This window comes from Eulemur rufifrons, chromosome 28 (genome assembly GCF_041146395.1).
Source record: "Eulemur rufifrons isolate Redbay chromosome 28, OSU_ERuf_1, whole genome shotgun sequence".
NCBI lineage: Eukaryota > Metazoa > Chordata > Mammalia > Primates > Lemuridae > Eulemur > Eulemur rufifrons.
This window is the reverse complement of record NC_091010.1, coordinates 22,013,300-22,028,511: the sequence shown is the minus strand read 5'-3', so window position 1 is coordinate 22,028,511 and position 15,212 is coordinate 22,013,300. Positions and strand designations below refer to the sequence as shown.

At 53.1% G+C, this 15,212-nt stretch overlaps 1 protein-coding gene across 2 annotated transcripts in view; it reads right to left on the bottom strand.

The window, feature by feature from the left end:
- Positions 1-15,212, bottom strand: part of LRRC20 (leucine rich repeat containing 20) — a 78,133-nt gene that overhangs the window by 18,949 nt on the left and 43,972 nt on the right. For both annotated transcript variants that reach the window (XM_069460067.1, XM_069460066.1), the window contains one exon: positions 2,144-2,311. In XM_069460067.1, the coding sequence (XP_069316168.1) occupies positions 2,144-2,311 (168 nt within the window). The remainder of the gene's footprint in view (positions 1-2,143; positions 2,312-15,212) is intronic.

The following is a 15,212-nucleotide window of genomic DNA, read 5'->3' as shown; positions in this document are numbered from 1 at the left end:
CATTAGTTGAGCTCCTCTGGGAGCAGCTGGCCACCTGGGGGCAACCAGGATCCTCTCCTGGACAGGGGCAGCCCCTGGCATCTCCACGTCGCCAGGCCTGGAGGAGGCTGGGCAGCAGGGGCTGTGTCACAGGCCAAACTGACTGGAAACACGGCCTAGCTGCTGCTGTCTCTTTTACCTGGCCAGGTGTACAACAGGCACTAGGCCAAGAAGGCTTAGGGCCTCAGTTTCTATGTGTGCCAAATGGGGACCACCACGCTGTGGATAAGGGATCGCACATGTCCTTGGTGTGAAGAGCATTACTGTCACTGCACAAAGGCAGCGTGAACCCAAATAGCAGATCTTCAGTCTGGGGCTGTTGCTGCTGAAGGATATTGTCAGCCTTGCGGGAGGGGAAGCGTTAAGGGACCTGGGCTACCTTGTGCTGCCTGCTTTGGTGAAAGTCGCTTCTTGGACTGCAGCCAGCAGCGATGTCCACACAGGCTGCTCCCCTGCCTGGAAAGCTACCTTCTTCTCATCTCTGACCACCTTCTGGGGTTGGCGGATGCCTTCCATGTGAAAGGTGGGAGGCCGAGGCTCAGGGAGCTGCTGGGAGTCTCCCAAGGCTGCAGGGAGGAAGCGCCGAAGCCAAGGCCAGCGCCGTCCTGACCCACCTGCCTACCAGCAACACGCCCGGCTTTGGTCTTGGCACTGGCCGTAGTAGCTCTTGCTCGGTTACTGCCCCAGTTAGGTAAACAGCAGAAGGAAGCAGAGGCACCAGGAAGGGCCTCAGTGAATAAGAAGCAGGAGAGGAAGGACCCAGGCAAGGAGGGCCCGGCTAGGAACGCAGGGAAGGGAGGGCTCCGCAGCCAGACCCTGGGTGCTCAGGACAGCAGAGGAGGGACAGCCTCACAAAGAAAAGGCACTTCTGGGCAGGCCTTTTCTTCTTAAAGACTGTGCAGGGGCCCACACGACCGGGGAGCCAACCGCTTGGGGACCCTGGTCTTAGGAGCGCAAGACTGAGCCAGAGCCCATCCCCAGGGGCGTCCCACAGGCAGGCAAGGGGACTCCCTCCCAGACACAGGGCTGAGTTCCAGCATCACTTATTCTCGTCCTGGCACTCGGGCAGTCTCACCGTGCAACCCGATGGTCACCGGTAATGTGCTTTGACCTCAGTTTATCCACCTGTCCAAGAACGGACCCAGACCCCCAAAGGTCAGCTGGTCCTACCTCCCACCCAGCCAGGGCGAGGCCCGTCTGCAGCATCACGGGAGACAGGCATGCGCCACCGCACGAGGCAGGCCATTCCCCATGAGAAGGCTCTTGCTTTTAATCAAATGGCATAATGGCTGTAAAAGGGCTTACAAAAACGAAAGCATAACTGAAGGGGGCTATTATTAACATCATTGGCATGAGAACGGCATCAACATTAGAGGCGATATGTGAGAGAGGGAGAAATGGGGCCACGGCCAGTGAAGGAGGGCGCACAGGAGGGAGGGGCCGCTGGAGGAGGAGCGGGCACGGAGAGACCCCGCGGAGTGCCTGGTTTCTCTGGGGAGATTAGACTGCTGGCTGGAGGACCGCTCAGCCCTCCGAGGTCCTGATGAGACAGAGAGGCACGTCGTTGTGCAGGAGGAAGGAGGGACCGCTCCTGGACCCCAGCGGGGCCCAGCCCCTTGGGGTCTGCTGTTTGTAGAAGGCACCCATCAGATTCCCCGGTTCCCTGGCGGGGGCCCTGGAGGCTGCGATGACAGGGAGGAGCCTGCTCGTGCTGGCAGGCACGTGCTTGCCCAGGGCCCCTGCTGCCGCGGGGAAGAGCTCCCGTGAAGGCAGGGACTCAGGGAGGAGCCGGTGCAGAGGGTCAGAGCTGAAGGGTCTTGGAGACCAACACAGGGAGAGCCTGAGGCCCACGGTGGCCTGGCTAGTTCAGGGCTGCACTGTGGGGACAGCCGAGGCCATCTACCTGCCTAGGGAAAGCAAGCGTCCAATCCAGCACCAGGCAAGTGACAGGGCCTCGAAATGGCTATCTTCCCAGACCCACTGCCCTTTGCTCAGGTGTCTCAGACCAGAAGGTCTGAGCTTTCCTTCCTGCCTGCAAAGGTGGACTCCAGAGCCCCGTGCCCTGTGAGAGCTGCATGCAGCAGCCAGGGCCAGGTCTACTCACCCACGATCTCGTTCTCCTCCAGGTTGATGGTCTCCAGCGCCGGCAGGGTGGTAAGCTGCTCCGGAAAGTCCTGGAACTGGTTTCGGGACAGGTCAATGGCCTTGAGGTGCTGCAGGGCACTGACCTCACTGGGGAGGCGGTGCAGGAAATTCCCTTCCAGGTGGAGCTCTGCCCCGCGCAGGGAAGAAGAGAGAGTGGGGTGAGAAGGGGGCCGTCCAGAGGCCAGAGCGACTGCCGGCCACCGCTCTCTGCTGGGCCAGGACAGCAGTGAGGAAGCCCCAGGCCACAGAGGAAGTCCCCCAAGCAGCTGGTTAAATGTACATTTATGCTAGAGGAGGGACAGCTCCTACCATTGCTCGGGGCCTGCCACCTGTCATCGTTGCTGAGGTCACCCCACCTGCTCTCGGCTTTGGACTGGAAGGCTCTCCCCACAGACACCTGGGCCTAGAGGAGGGATCAGGATGGGCAGGCTCCTCCCTCAGACGAGGCCTCAGCTCTAGGCTTGAAGGGGTGGCCAGGATGGGCGGTCCCTGGGTTCCCTGTACCCCAGCTAAGGGACCCCGCTCTCCACAGCCCTCCCTGCCCAAGGGGCAGCCACGTTCTTTCTGTGTCACCTGCCCCTGTCCCCCTGCCCGGCCACAGCTGACCAGACATGGGTGGGGTTCTGCCTCGAGAGTGGTCACTGCGAGAGCTGACCAGAGGCCCGTGCAGGGACCTGTGAGGCAGGAGCGGGGCCGGGAGCCCCTCTGTCGGGAGCCTGGCCCAGGCAGTGCCAAGAGACGGGCCGGGTGGTGGAGGATGAAGATGAAATGCCACGTTCTAGCAAAGAAGCCAGGAGGCGACAGGGCCCAGCACAGGGAGGAGGGGTGAGGGGCAGAAATACGTTTGCAGGTGGCGGGGGAGCATTACACAGGCTGACAAGAGGGAGCCTGGGGCGCACCGCCTGGACACAAACCCCGGCCGTGCCACCCGCCCTCACTGCTTTCCCTCGGAAAGCCATTTAACCCGGTCAGGTGTCAGCGCAGGTGACCTGTAGACAGGAACTAGTAACAGCTGCCTCCAGGGCTGAGGGAGGACTACGTCTGTTAACACAGGCAGACCCCACGTCTGACGGTGAGTCCCTCCTTTGTCACATGGACCTCTCATCCTGTCTGACCCAAGGGAAACTGAGGCCCAGAAAACCAAGTGGCCTGAAGAATGTCCCTCAGCTCTTCTCCCCAGGGCTGGGTTTGTGGGCATGTGACCTGTGCATTCAGACAAGGCCCCATGCTCCAAAGTGCCCTGCACTTGGGGTGGAATGTCCTGTGTGGCCATGTAAGTCTTTATCATTTTAGCCTTGAACCTGTGTTTGTAATGGAGCTGGGGTCACAGAGTCTGTGCTCACACATGGTCCTGCTGCCCACACCTCCCCAGGATGGGTGGTCTGTAGTCTGCTCTTCCGCGCTCTGGTGCCCCAGGACCCGCCTGGCCTCCCCCTCCCCATCCCTGCTCCGCCATGTTGCAGCCCTCCACCCCCAGCAGGGAGGGCCAGAGCCAGGCACGCCCCGTGCCCCATGCCATGTCAGATGGAGCACAGCGGCAGCTCCCCCTGCCCCTGCCCAGGGCTCCTGGGCTGGCAGCACCAAGGCGTGTCTGGTGGGCAGCCAGCTGAAGGCTGAGTCTCACCAGGAGTGGGCCTTCCACCCACCCCTGATTCCCGCCCACCACTGATGCACAGGCTTAAAGATCCTTGGAGTTGCTGGTCTGTCATGGGTGAGAGTGGTGAGCTCTCAGGAAGGGAAGACACCTGGCTCAACTTCCCCAGGGTGAAACATGGCCAGTCCAACATCTGGTAAGAGCAGAAACCTCGCAGCTGTCAGGCCCGAGGGTGCCTATGTGTGTGCCCTACACCATGGGGCGGGGTCCCAGGGCCTCGGGAGTCTACACTTTTCTTCCTCCTCCAGCCTTCCTGAGTCTGGCTTGAGCTTGTCCTTCTGGTCTACTGAAGGCACCTCTGGAAATGAGCCACAAATTACGAAGTGTGTATTTTCCACATATGAGTTAAATGCTCTCATAATTGCATTTAACGACATAGGATGAATGGCAAAATTTGTGCTAAGTTTTGATTTTTCCTTACTTAGAACAACATGAAATAGCAAATGAAAAGCACCATGCCAGTCTGAGAGAGAGACTGCAAATAAAGGGAAAAGCTTCCTACGTACCTTTCACGGGCACTTTTCCCTGCTTTCTGGACAAAAGAGAATTCTCGCTGGGCCCCACCAATTATGCAGCCGGCCCTGCCCCTCCTCTGTGCTCCACGCCCTTCCACAGCCCCGTGATGCAGCTGCTCAGAGGTCCCAACAGCCCCTCCCAGGGTTCCCGCAGTGAGAGCTGAGCCCCTGTCCCACCCAGGGCCTGTGTACACGTGTGTGCACACACACACAAGCACATGCATACGCGTGCCTGGGTACCAGCCCTGTGGCAGGTCCCCTGCTCCAGCACGCTAGGGCTCCGGGCAGGTGGGAACTGCATCTGACTTATCTTTGTCCCTACGTCCATCCTCCCAAAGGGCACCTTGTGGTCACTCAGCAAATAACTGATAAATAATGACTCTTCTCCCCCTAGGAAGCAAATAGATAATGCAGGGGGGCCCGGACTGCCTCCCATGTTTCCATCTTCCGGGACATCCTGAACCCAAGGTTCCACTAGCAGATGTACCACCTGCTCCAGGCAAACCCAGACCCCCTCCAGCAGCCAGGTTCTTAGATAGGCACACCTTAAACCATAAAATGACACTACGCTATCCAGATCACCGTTACAAGGTCCCAGTATTGGAGCAGACATTGGACAACATCTAGTCCAGGGTTCCCCAAATGTGCTTTTGTCCGACAGCATTTCCTCAAACAGGCCAAGCATGCTGCTGCCTCAGGGCCTTTGCACGTGTAGTTCCCTCTTACTAAACCACTATTTACTCGTGAATTTGCAAGGCTCGCTGCCTCACTTCATTTGTATCTTTGCTCAAATGTTACCCTACCTAAAGTAGGATACCCATACCCACGCAGTGGATTCTGTTCTGTTCTCCTGTAGTGTTCACCTTTATAGTATCCATTATTACCCAACATGTTGACTTACTTGTAAATTGTCTGGCTCCTTCTCTGAGAACATAAACTGCACAAGGGTGGGGCTTTGCCTCTATTGTAGAAAAGTGTGCACAACACTGCCCAGTACACAGTGAGCATTCAATAAACAGTTGAAGAGTACATGAATGAATGAGTGAATCTGAGTGTCACCCTGACAATTCTGCCAAATATCTGTTCCACATAAGCCTTTCCTTAAATTGATGTGTTCTTTCTTTACTTATATAAAAATAAAAAAACCTGGGGTGTCCAGCTCCTTAAATCTGTAAGAGTGACCAAAGGGGCTGAATTGCAACTGGGAAGGGAGGGGACAGTTCCCACTAGCGAGCTCTGGCAGGGTCCAGATCTGCTCCGAGAGAGGGAGTGTCAGCCCAGCCCAGGGATCAGGCCCCTTGACGAAGTGCTGGGCCTGAGCAGGGGGCAGTTTCCAGGAGACAGCCCTTCTGTGTGACACCAGAGGTTTAGCTCACTATGTATGGGACTAAGGTCTGTTGAGCACTACTACACTCCAGGCACTTCTTCTAGGAACACGTAATCATCATTTTAATTTTACTATAACCCATTACCTTCAATTTACAGAGATGTGAAATTACTTACCCGAGGTCACACAAAGCCCAACCTGCCTTAGATATCTGACTTTCCTCTTCCAACCCCCAAACCAGCCAGCTGTGCCCAGAGCCTGGCACCTCGTCACATCGTTGTTCTGCCTTAGGGGCCCTGCACTTGTCCACTGCCCAAGAGAGGTGGACCACTCTGGCACCCCACTTCATCCAGTCTGTACCCTTAATCCCTGCGGTGCCTGTTCTCCGAGTGGACGCTCAGCAAACCCCTGCTTATGTGGTGATGAATGAGTGAAGGAGAAAAACCACCAGGACCCAGTTCTGCTCTAACTCTTCATGTGTCCTTGGACCCAGCCCCTCTGGTGGCCTCACGAGAAGGTCCTTCCTGCCCATGCGTCACAGGCTGTGACGATGAGTTGACAGAGGGCCATGAGAGGCAGGACGTGCTACACAATTCATACATTTACTAGGCACCCACTATTTGCTTAGCCTTGTACTTGAACATGAAAAGGATAATCTTTGAAAATTAAAAACACTCAACCAACGGAAGGAACTACTTCTGGTAGAGGTACAAGACCCACGAGACCTTTGCAGAAACAAAACTGAAAGCCAACGTGAAAGCAGGAATCAAAAGGGAGAAATAAGAGAGCGTGGGTGTGGCTATGACACATGGCTTACGGGCAGGTCTCTCAGATGGTGGTGCCAAAACAGCCCGCACTTACTCAACAAATACGACCCAGCACCAACCGCAGGGCAGGCACTGCGAGGTGGCAGGAAGCCATGGCCAAGAAGACAGACTAGATCTCTCCCTTAACAATCTTGTATACTAGTGGGGTGAGAAAGTCATAAACAAGAAAAGAAATAAGGTTATTTCGGATCGCTAGGAAGGCAGGTAAGGTCAGAGGGAAGGAACCAGCTCTGCAAAGAGCCCAGGGAAGAGCTAACAGAGCAAATGACAAGCTCAAAGTCCCTGAAGTAGGAAAGAACTTGGTGTGTCAAAGGAACAGGAAGGAGATCCACGTGTCTGGGGTGGGAGGTAAAAGATGAAAAGTGGTTGAGAAGAGGCTGGAATCGGGTTACGCAGGCCTTCAAGGACCTTGGGACAATGCTGGATTTTACCCTCGGTGACATAGGAAGCCAGGAAAAGCTTTTTTAGGAGGCGTGTGCATAACTTAGTGGATTTTGTGTTGATCGGGTATGCTGAGACCTTGCTGAACTCACTTTATGTTTTGGGGGGAATTGGTTTTTTTTTTTTTTGTTTTTTTGGCAAATTCCTTGGGCTTTTCTATGTAGACAATGATGTCATCTGCAAATAGAGATAGTTTTATTCCTTCGTTTCTAATCTGTATGCTTTTTATTTCTTTTTCTTGTCTTACTGAGATGGTTAGAACTTTCAGGGTGAGAGTGGACATCCTAACCTCATTCCCAATCTTAGGGGGGGAAGCACTTCGTCATTAAGTCAGATGTTAGCTGCAGGATTTTTGTGGATGCTCCTTACCAAGTTGAGGTAGTTTCCCCATATTCCTAGTTTGCTGAGAGTTTTTGTCATGAATGGGTGTTATAGTTTCCCAAATGATTTTTCTTTGTCAACAGATATGATTTTATGATTCCTCTTTAGCCTTTTGATATGATGGATTACACTGATTGATTTTCAAATGCTGAACCAGCCTTGCTCACCTGGAATAATTGATAAACCCCACCTGGCCATGTCATATATTCTTTTTATACATTACTGAATTTGATTGCTAATATTTTACTGAGAATTTTTGCATGGCAGATATTGGCTTACAGTTTTCTTTTTCTTTCTTTCTTTTTTTCTTTCTTTTTTTTACTGTCTGCCTGCATTTGATGTCAGAGTAATATCAGCCTCATAGCATGGCTTGGGAAGTATGCCTTTCTCTTCTATTTTCTAGAAGAGACTATGTAAAATTGATGTTAATTTTTGTTTTAAAAGTTTGGTAGAATTATCCAGTGAAACCATCTGGGCCTGGAGATTTCTTCTTTGGGAACTTTTTATTTAGAAACTCAATTTCTTTAATGGTCATAGGCCTACTCAGATTGTCCATTTCATCTTGGTTGAGTTTTAGTAGTTTGTGGTTTTCAAGAAAATGGTCCATTTCTTCTAAGTTGCCAAATTTATGAGGGCAAAGTTGTTTATAATTAACCTGGTAGGTTTTGAGCGAGAACCAAACCATGGAGCTGCTTCTGGGCCCCCTCCCCAGGGAAGGGCAACGAGAGCAGTTCCCAGAGTGAATGCCCCACCCCTGTCAAAGTCCCCATCTTGCCCACCTCCTAGGGCTTTATATGCCAAATTCCATCAAAATTGTCAGAGTAAATCTCACAGGTGGCCAAGTCTGAGCCCCATGGGAGGAAAGCATCCTAGGGAAAGGCCTCAAATGGGACACAATGGGACCTGCTCCCTCCTGTGAGAGGGGCTGGCAGGAGAGCAAGTTCTCCTGCACCATCGAGACTCACGTCTCGGAAGTCATGGCCCAACAGGGTCCCTGAGTGACTTCTGCACCTACACCAGCATCTGCTGCTATACCCAAGCTGCCTTATTCACAAGCTCCACAAATCCTCTGTGCAGTAAGGCGAGGTATATGTACACAACTAATCAAAAATGCCCCATTGGCATTAGGCAAACTGTCGGCAGCCAAACCACCTGCTTCCACGGCAGGAGCCTGACCATGGGCCCGGGGACGCTGAGCTGAGGTCTTGCTTCACATCTGCCTGGAGGTGGGTCAGACAAGCCACTTCTCCCTTCTGAGCCTCAGGTCCCCCATCCCCAAAGACTTGGACTTGGGGGTCTCTGCAACTCTGTTCTTACTGAAACTCCCTGCGTAGAGACAGATTTCTATGACAGGACCATCTTCCTGACTACTTGACCAGAGTCCTCTCGTAGACACAGTCAGGCCCCATAGTGTCATCATCATCACCGTATCAGAGCTCTTGTTCACCAAGAATCTTCTGTGCACCAGGTCCTGCACAGGGCGCCTTATGTGTGTTATCTCCAACCTCACAAAATCACTGTGTGTAGATGTTTCCCCATTTCTCACATGGGGACACTGAGGCCTGGAGAGGCCACTTGCTGTCAGCAAGGTTGCTGATGACTCTGCGTTCATTCTTATTATCTCCTATGTGGCCCTGGCCTGGGCACTTGAGGTTTGCTCTATTGTTTCCACTTCAGAGGAAGAATCAAGTGTGGCCCACGGTCCAGCCACCGGGCTGGCCAACATGCTGAGCTTCCAACTGAACCCAGCCAGGGCCACGTCTGACTTTGTTTCTCACCCCTGGGGTCTCGGCCCCCTGGCTGTCTGCCCAGAGTCTCACCACCCACTCTCTGGTCTCAGGGGGCTCCAGGGCTAATAGTCAAACTAGGTTCCCGGGATGGACAAGGGCTCTGGGAGAAGACCCCACTCCATCCCACTCCCAAGGTTGCCCCCAGCCTGAGAGCAGCCCCAGTCATGACAGTTCCTTATTTATCACACCTACCGAACTGGGTTTCTGGTGTCTGTTAAATGGACTTCTTCCCCGAGGTCCTCCTATTACTTCCTGCAACAGCCTTATCTTGGACCACTGCCAAGGCTGACTCAGAGGCTCAGATTTACCCCAGCAGAGACAGGAGGTCTGCTGATTCCATTAGGAGACAGACAAAGCTGGCCTGCAGTAATTACGTAGCCCATCAGCCAGAGAATGTGGCATCTCCAAAAATACCTGCCCACTGAGGATCGGTCGGCACCTCAGCTCTGACCCCACATCAGTGAGCAGTAACGGTCCCGCATGCAAGGACCCCTGGCAGGGCAGAATCAGACGGTCAAGTGGGGCAATAAGTGTCCTTCAAACAGCCCACGCTCAAAATACAAAGCAAAACCACAAAACCAAAATCACCTAACCCCAGTGAGAATGGCTTTTATCAAAAAGTCCCAAAACAACAGATGCTGGTGTGGATACGGAGATAAAGGAACACTCTTATACTGCTGGTGGGACTGCAAACTAGTACAACCTCTACGGAAAGTAATACGGAGTTACCTCAAAGAACTAAAAGTAGACCTACCATTTGATCCAGCAATCCCACTACTGGGCATTTACCCAGAGGAAAAAAAGTCATTTTATCAAAAAGATGCCTACACTTGAATATTTACAACAGCACAATTCACAATTGCAAAGCTGTGGAAACAACCTAAGTGCCCATCAGTCCATGAGTAGATAATAAAATGTGGTATATGTATACTATGGAGTACTACTCAGCCATAAAAATGGTGAACTAATACCATTTGTAACAACCTGGGTGGAACTAGAGACCATTCTTCTAAGAGAAGTATCACACGAATGGAAAAACAAACACCACATGTAACTCACGGTTAAATTGGAGCTAACTGATCAACAGCCATGTGCATGTAAATGGTAGTAAAACTCAACAGAAACCAAGTACGTGGGAGGGAGGAGGGGAGAGATAAATTTATACCTAACGAGTACTGTGCATGCTACCTTGGTGATGGCCACACTTATAACTTTGACTCAAACTGTACAAAAGCAAAACATGTAATCAAAACATTTGTACCCCCATAATATTCTAAAATATATAAAAAGAAAAACAAAAACAAAAAATTGGCCCACGTTCAGTGCTGAGGAAGCTCCACACAGAGACAGCTGTGGCCCACAGGGGTCAGAGGGCACAGGGGTCAGAAAGCCACACTCACTCCTGGGGGTAGATAAAGGGAAGAGGTGAGAAAACACTTTAAACTGGGTCTGGGGCAGATGAAAACGAAGTACTAAACACTCTGCCCCAAGAAAAGACTAAGGCAGCTCTCATTGTACCAACTTTCTCAAATATATTGTAACAAAAGCAAGACACAAAACAGTGCGCATCCCCTACTCCCGTGAATAATTTATAAGGCAGCTCTGGATCTTCAGCCACAGTCTCAACCTCCTTTTTTCTTGCTGTGTGACCTCAGGCAAGTTACCTAGGCTCTCTCTGCTTCAGTTTCCTCACTTAGAAAAGAGAGAGAGAGATAGTAAGAGTACCCACCTTGCAGACTTATAAAGATTTCAATAATTTCATACTTGTAAAGTGCTTACAACAGTACCTGCCCATGGTGGTACATTATCAAGGCCACTAATATTAAATATATTTATATTTACATAGGCATAGAGTATCTCTAGAACTGGTAACGGTGGCTGCCTCTGGGCAGAGAACTGGATGTCTGCGAACAGGAGAAAAAGGGAGACATTTTTGCCTATTATCCTTTCAACCCTTGGAATATTGTGTTTTGTGCAACTATTGCCTAATCAAAAATAAACAAGTAAATGGATACATTTTGTCAAATGAAACCTTAGAGCTCTGCAGGTGTGTCAGGCGCAGGAACAGCTAGAGAGACACATGGGAGTGGATAAGAAAGGCAGAGGTGGGTATGGAACCTTGTCTAAACTGCAGGGCCAGGAGCCAAGGAGATCTGTGCTTAGCACTTGGAGGAGGCAAGTGAAGGGAAGCCATCCCTGTCTGCCTGGCTTCCCAGCACTTCTGTATTGCTCTTCCTTTCTCTTTTGTCCACGAAGCGACATCAGCTAAAGAACAGTAAACCCAGTGGGCTGAAGCAAAGTAGCAAGTGGGGGAAGAACAGCATGCTGTGACTGTACCCCCATCTCCTTCTGCTTTGGGGTTACCCGCAATGATGGCCTGTCCGAGGACAGCTGTCTCACTGCCCAGTTTTGCATATTTATCATGCCTGGGGACCCCCTCCCTTTCCAGAACGCCAGGGAATAAGCCCTTCAGGGTCCCTGACAGACACTGTCCACTGGCACGCCCCCTCCCCATCCTCCAAGACCTCCTGAGACTCCTGACCACACGTGGTCCATGGCAGCTTGGATGGTGTGACCTGAGGAACAGAGGGACCAGCCCTGTCTTCCTGTCAGTGGGAACTCAGTTGCTTCAAACTAGCTTCTCCGTGCCCTCTGCCCACACCCGCCCCCAGGCACCAGGCAGGGGCAGGGGGCCTCAGAGCAGAAGACTCTCCAGGCCCTGGTGCCTCCCTCCCACCTGTCCTGATTACAGAGGTAATGAGGAAAATTGCTCCACTTTCTCCGGCAGCAAACAAAGGAGCTGCTGCCTGGAGGCCCCAGTGGTGAGGACGACAGGGCCCCAGGTGAGCCGTGCTCTGTAGACAGGCCCCTCCTGGGGAGGTGCGTCATGCCCTGCAGGGCTGCTCCTGGAGTGACCCTGAGGTCACCAAGCTGTGAGAAGGAACCGTACTTTCTTCTGGCTGGCTGGCACCTCCCTGTCAGGAGAGCTTAAAGAACGCACACTTGGGAAAACATCAAAAAGAGGCAAAGAAGCCTGTTGCTGCTCAAAACCACAGCAGAAAACAAGCTGCAAGCCCAGAGAATGTCTCGCCACACTGCTGCAGGGACGGGGGCTCCCGCGGAGCCCAGCTAGCAGCCCTCTGGGGCCCAGCTCTGACAGGCAAGCTCTGTCGCCCCGTTCTCTCCTGCTGCGGGGCCTTTGGGTCAGCTCATCTGCACAGAGGCACTCGGCCCAGATGACCCCAGCGGCCCCCCACTCCCAGCCCACCCACACCTGCGCGAACTGCCCTCAGCCAGCCACAGCCCCAGGGGCTGCCTCCCTGCCCCCGGCCAGGCTCCCCTGGTGAGGGGACTCGCCTGCTTTGAGGGCAGAAGGATCTCACAGGCTCCCTCAGCACTTGGCCATGGAGGGTGCCCCTTCCCGCACCTTTCCAGCCTCCCGTCTGGACTCAGCTCTTCTCCCGGCTGGGATGCTTCCCTCTGCCTTTTCCACAGGGCCTGTCCCATGCCCACCTCCCGGGACTCTTCCCAAATATCCCTGCGTGGGCCGATCGCCCCCATTAGCCAGCCCCTCTGCTCTGTAACCATCTTGTGCTACCTTTCCAGTCATTTCCCAGACAACCTTTCATCTTCCTGAAAGATGCTTCAGAAACTCCCCCTTATTCACCAGGCAATCTCCTACTCATCTGTCAAATCCCGGCTTCAAGTTGTTTCCCCTGGAGATTTCCTGATTCCCTACCCACTCCGAGCAGAGTTGACTTCGCCTGCCTTGCCGCCCTCACTCTGTGGCGTGGAAGTCTGCTCACACACCCGCCTCCCCTGCGAGACAGCGGCTCCTCCAGGGCCACGTCCGGCTCTCAGTTTTCTTATTCCCCCATGACATGAGCGCTACCGGGATTACATGACACGATGCACAGAGGACACTTGGCGTGGAGCCCGGAGAGCTAAGCACTCAATGAATGGGGGCTCCTGTGTCATTGCCCCATGCATCCCACGGCCAGGCCAGCACAGACGCTTGTGACAATCTGCTGAACTGAACTGAAAGGCAGGGTGTGAGAGGCTGAATAGACAAACAGACAATGACCAGACCGAGTATAAAAACAGAACTCTGATCCACAACATGCAGCAACCTGTCCGGAACCCAACCCCTTACCTACACGTTGTAGGAAGTCAGACTGTATCTCTAGCAATAATCCAGGAAGCCGAACAATATCCCCTGTAACATCTGGTCCCAGTGGTCAGGACTGATGGTGTCCCTGATTTTTGTCCCTGCTTCCAACTGAGGACCAACCAGAGAAAACCAAATATGCGCCCCTAACCATCACGTAGCACGCCCCGCTTCTAGTCTGCGGCTTCCCCCTGCCACCAGCCGCCAATCGGAGAGTACCTGAGGGCTCCCCTTATTTCTACGACACAGCTGTCCCACTGTGCCGCCTGCCTTCAAGTCTCTTCCAAAACATCAGTGGTAGTGCCCACTCCCTTGCAGCACAGCAAACTCAGAATAAATAGCCTTTGCTCTCCTCATGAGGGTGGTCTTCGTTTATTTCCATAGGTGCGTCTCGTATACCTCTGGTGTCTGGCAGGCCCAGGTACGCTCAATAAAAAGAGCTGAGTGGCTAGTGAGGAAGTGGGGTGACAGGGATCCAGGAGAAGAGGGGACAGAGCCAGAGCCACAGTGGGGGGGACCCACTCTCCACAGGTCCCACCTGCCATCAGACCAGTTCCACCTATGCCCTCGGCTTTCTCGGGCCTTGCTTTTTCCTTCCATGAAATGGGTGAAGGACATCAAGGGTGTAGAATCTCTCACAGATGGCCCAGCCCTGAGTGGGCCTCGAGGCCCGGCCCTGGAGACAGCGGGGCAGGCAGGGGGGACACAGAGCATTCTCTCCCCAGCCCACCTATGTCAAGCACCAGAAGGGGACACAGCAGGCCTTGCAGAGCCCAGCGAAGCCTGTGTAAGCCTCCTCTTCACACATGAAAGAAGAGGGTTTTTCTAACTGAAAGAAAAACCATAACAAAGGCTCAGGCCCAGAGCCATCTCTCGGGAAGCGGGGCCAGAGGCACACTCAGCTCAGCCCCTCCCCGCCACTGTCCACCACATCCCTGACCAGCCGGCCGCCTCTGTGAAATGCCATTAGCAGGCACACCGGCCTTCCCTTTGTAATCCCAGGTGGTATGGGGGAGTCTGGAGCCGCTGCCTCGAGGAAGGAGTTCAAACAGCATCTGTCAACAGACTTCGACCAGAGGGTGCTCTGATAAACATAATTCCGCAGCCAGCCGGAGACGGATGTGTGGCACTGTAAGTGGCATTTCTCTGGCACTTTTCTCTGTGCCCCCTGGAGAGGGCCTACTTACTCATGCCACGAGGCACGCCTCAAATGTCAAGTCCTTTGAAAGCTCTTGCTTCCATACTTAGCCCCTGCCCACGCCACTCTCAGGAAGGATTAATTCCTCTTCCCCGTGGTTCCTTCCAGCATTTTGTCCATGCCAATGGCACAGCAATATGTGAGTGGTGAGGATGCGTCTGTCCCGAAACCCTGGCTTGCTTTGGGGAGAGCCTCTGGCGGAGGAGCCTTCTTTGTCCCCCGGCCTCCAAATAGGTCTGGGACACGGCAGGTGCTAAAGGGAAGGTCTCATGAATGCACAAAAACTCTCCTTGTACCCAAAAGAAGCTGCCCACCTGCCTGTGTCCTTCCTAGGGGCCCCAGACAACCCCCACCGTCCATTTTCAATTGTTCTCTCCTCCTCTGGAAAGCAAATATCTAATCCCAATTGGCTGGACACAGCAGTAGAGGACTCCTAAGCTAATGCAGGTGGCTTAAAAAGACAGCCTGGCCTGCAAGGTGGAGAACCTGGGTTCTAGTCCTGGACCTACTCGTCTGAGACCCTGGACAAGTCTCCTCCCTCTCTGACCTTCCTTCTCCATCCATGAAATGGGATGGCAGAGGCAGTGCTATTAATAATACTTTTCAAGAGAGCCTCTCAATCGGGGACCCATGGATGAAATCTAGCTTGCAGATGTGTTTTATTGGCTTTCATATTATGTGAAACCTGGGGAAATGCACATAAAAATCCTTATTTCCAGTTTCGATT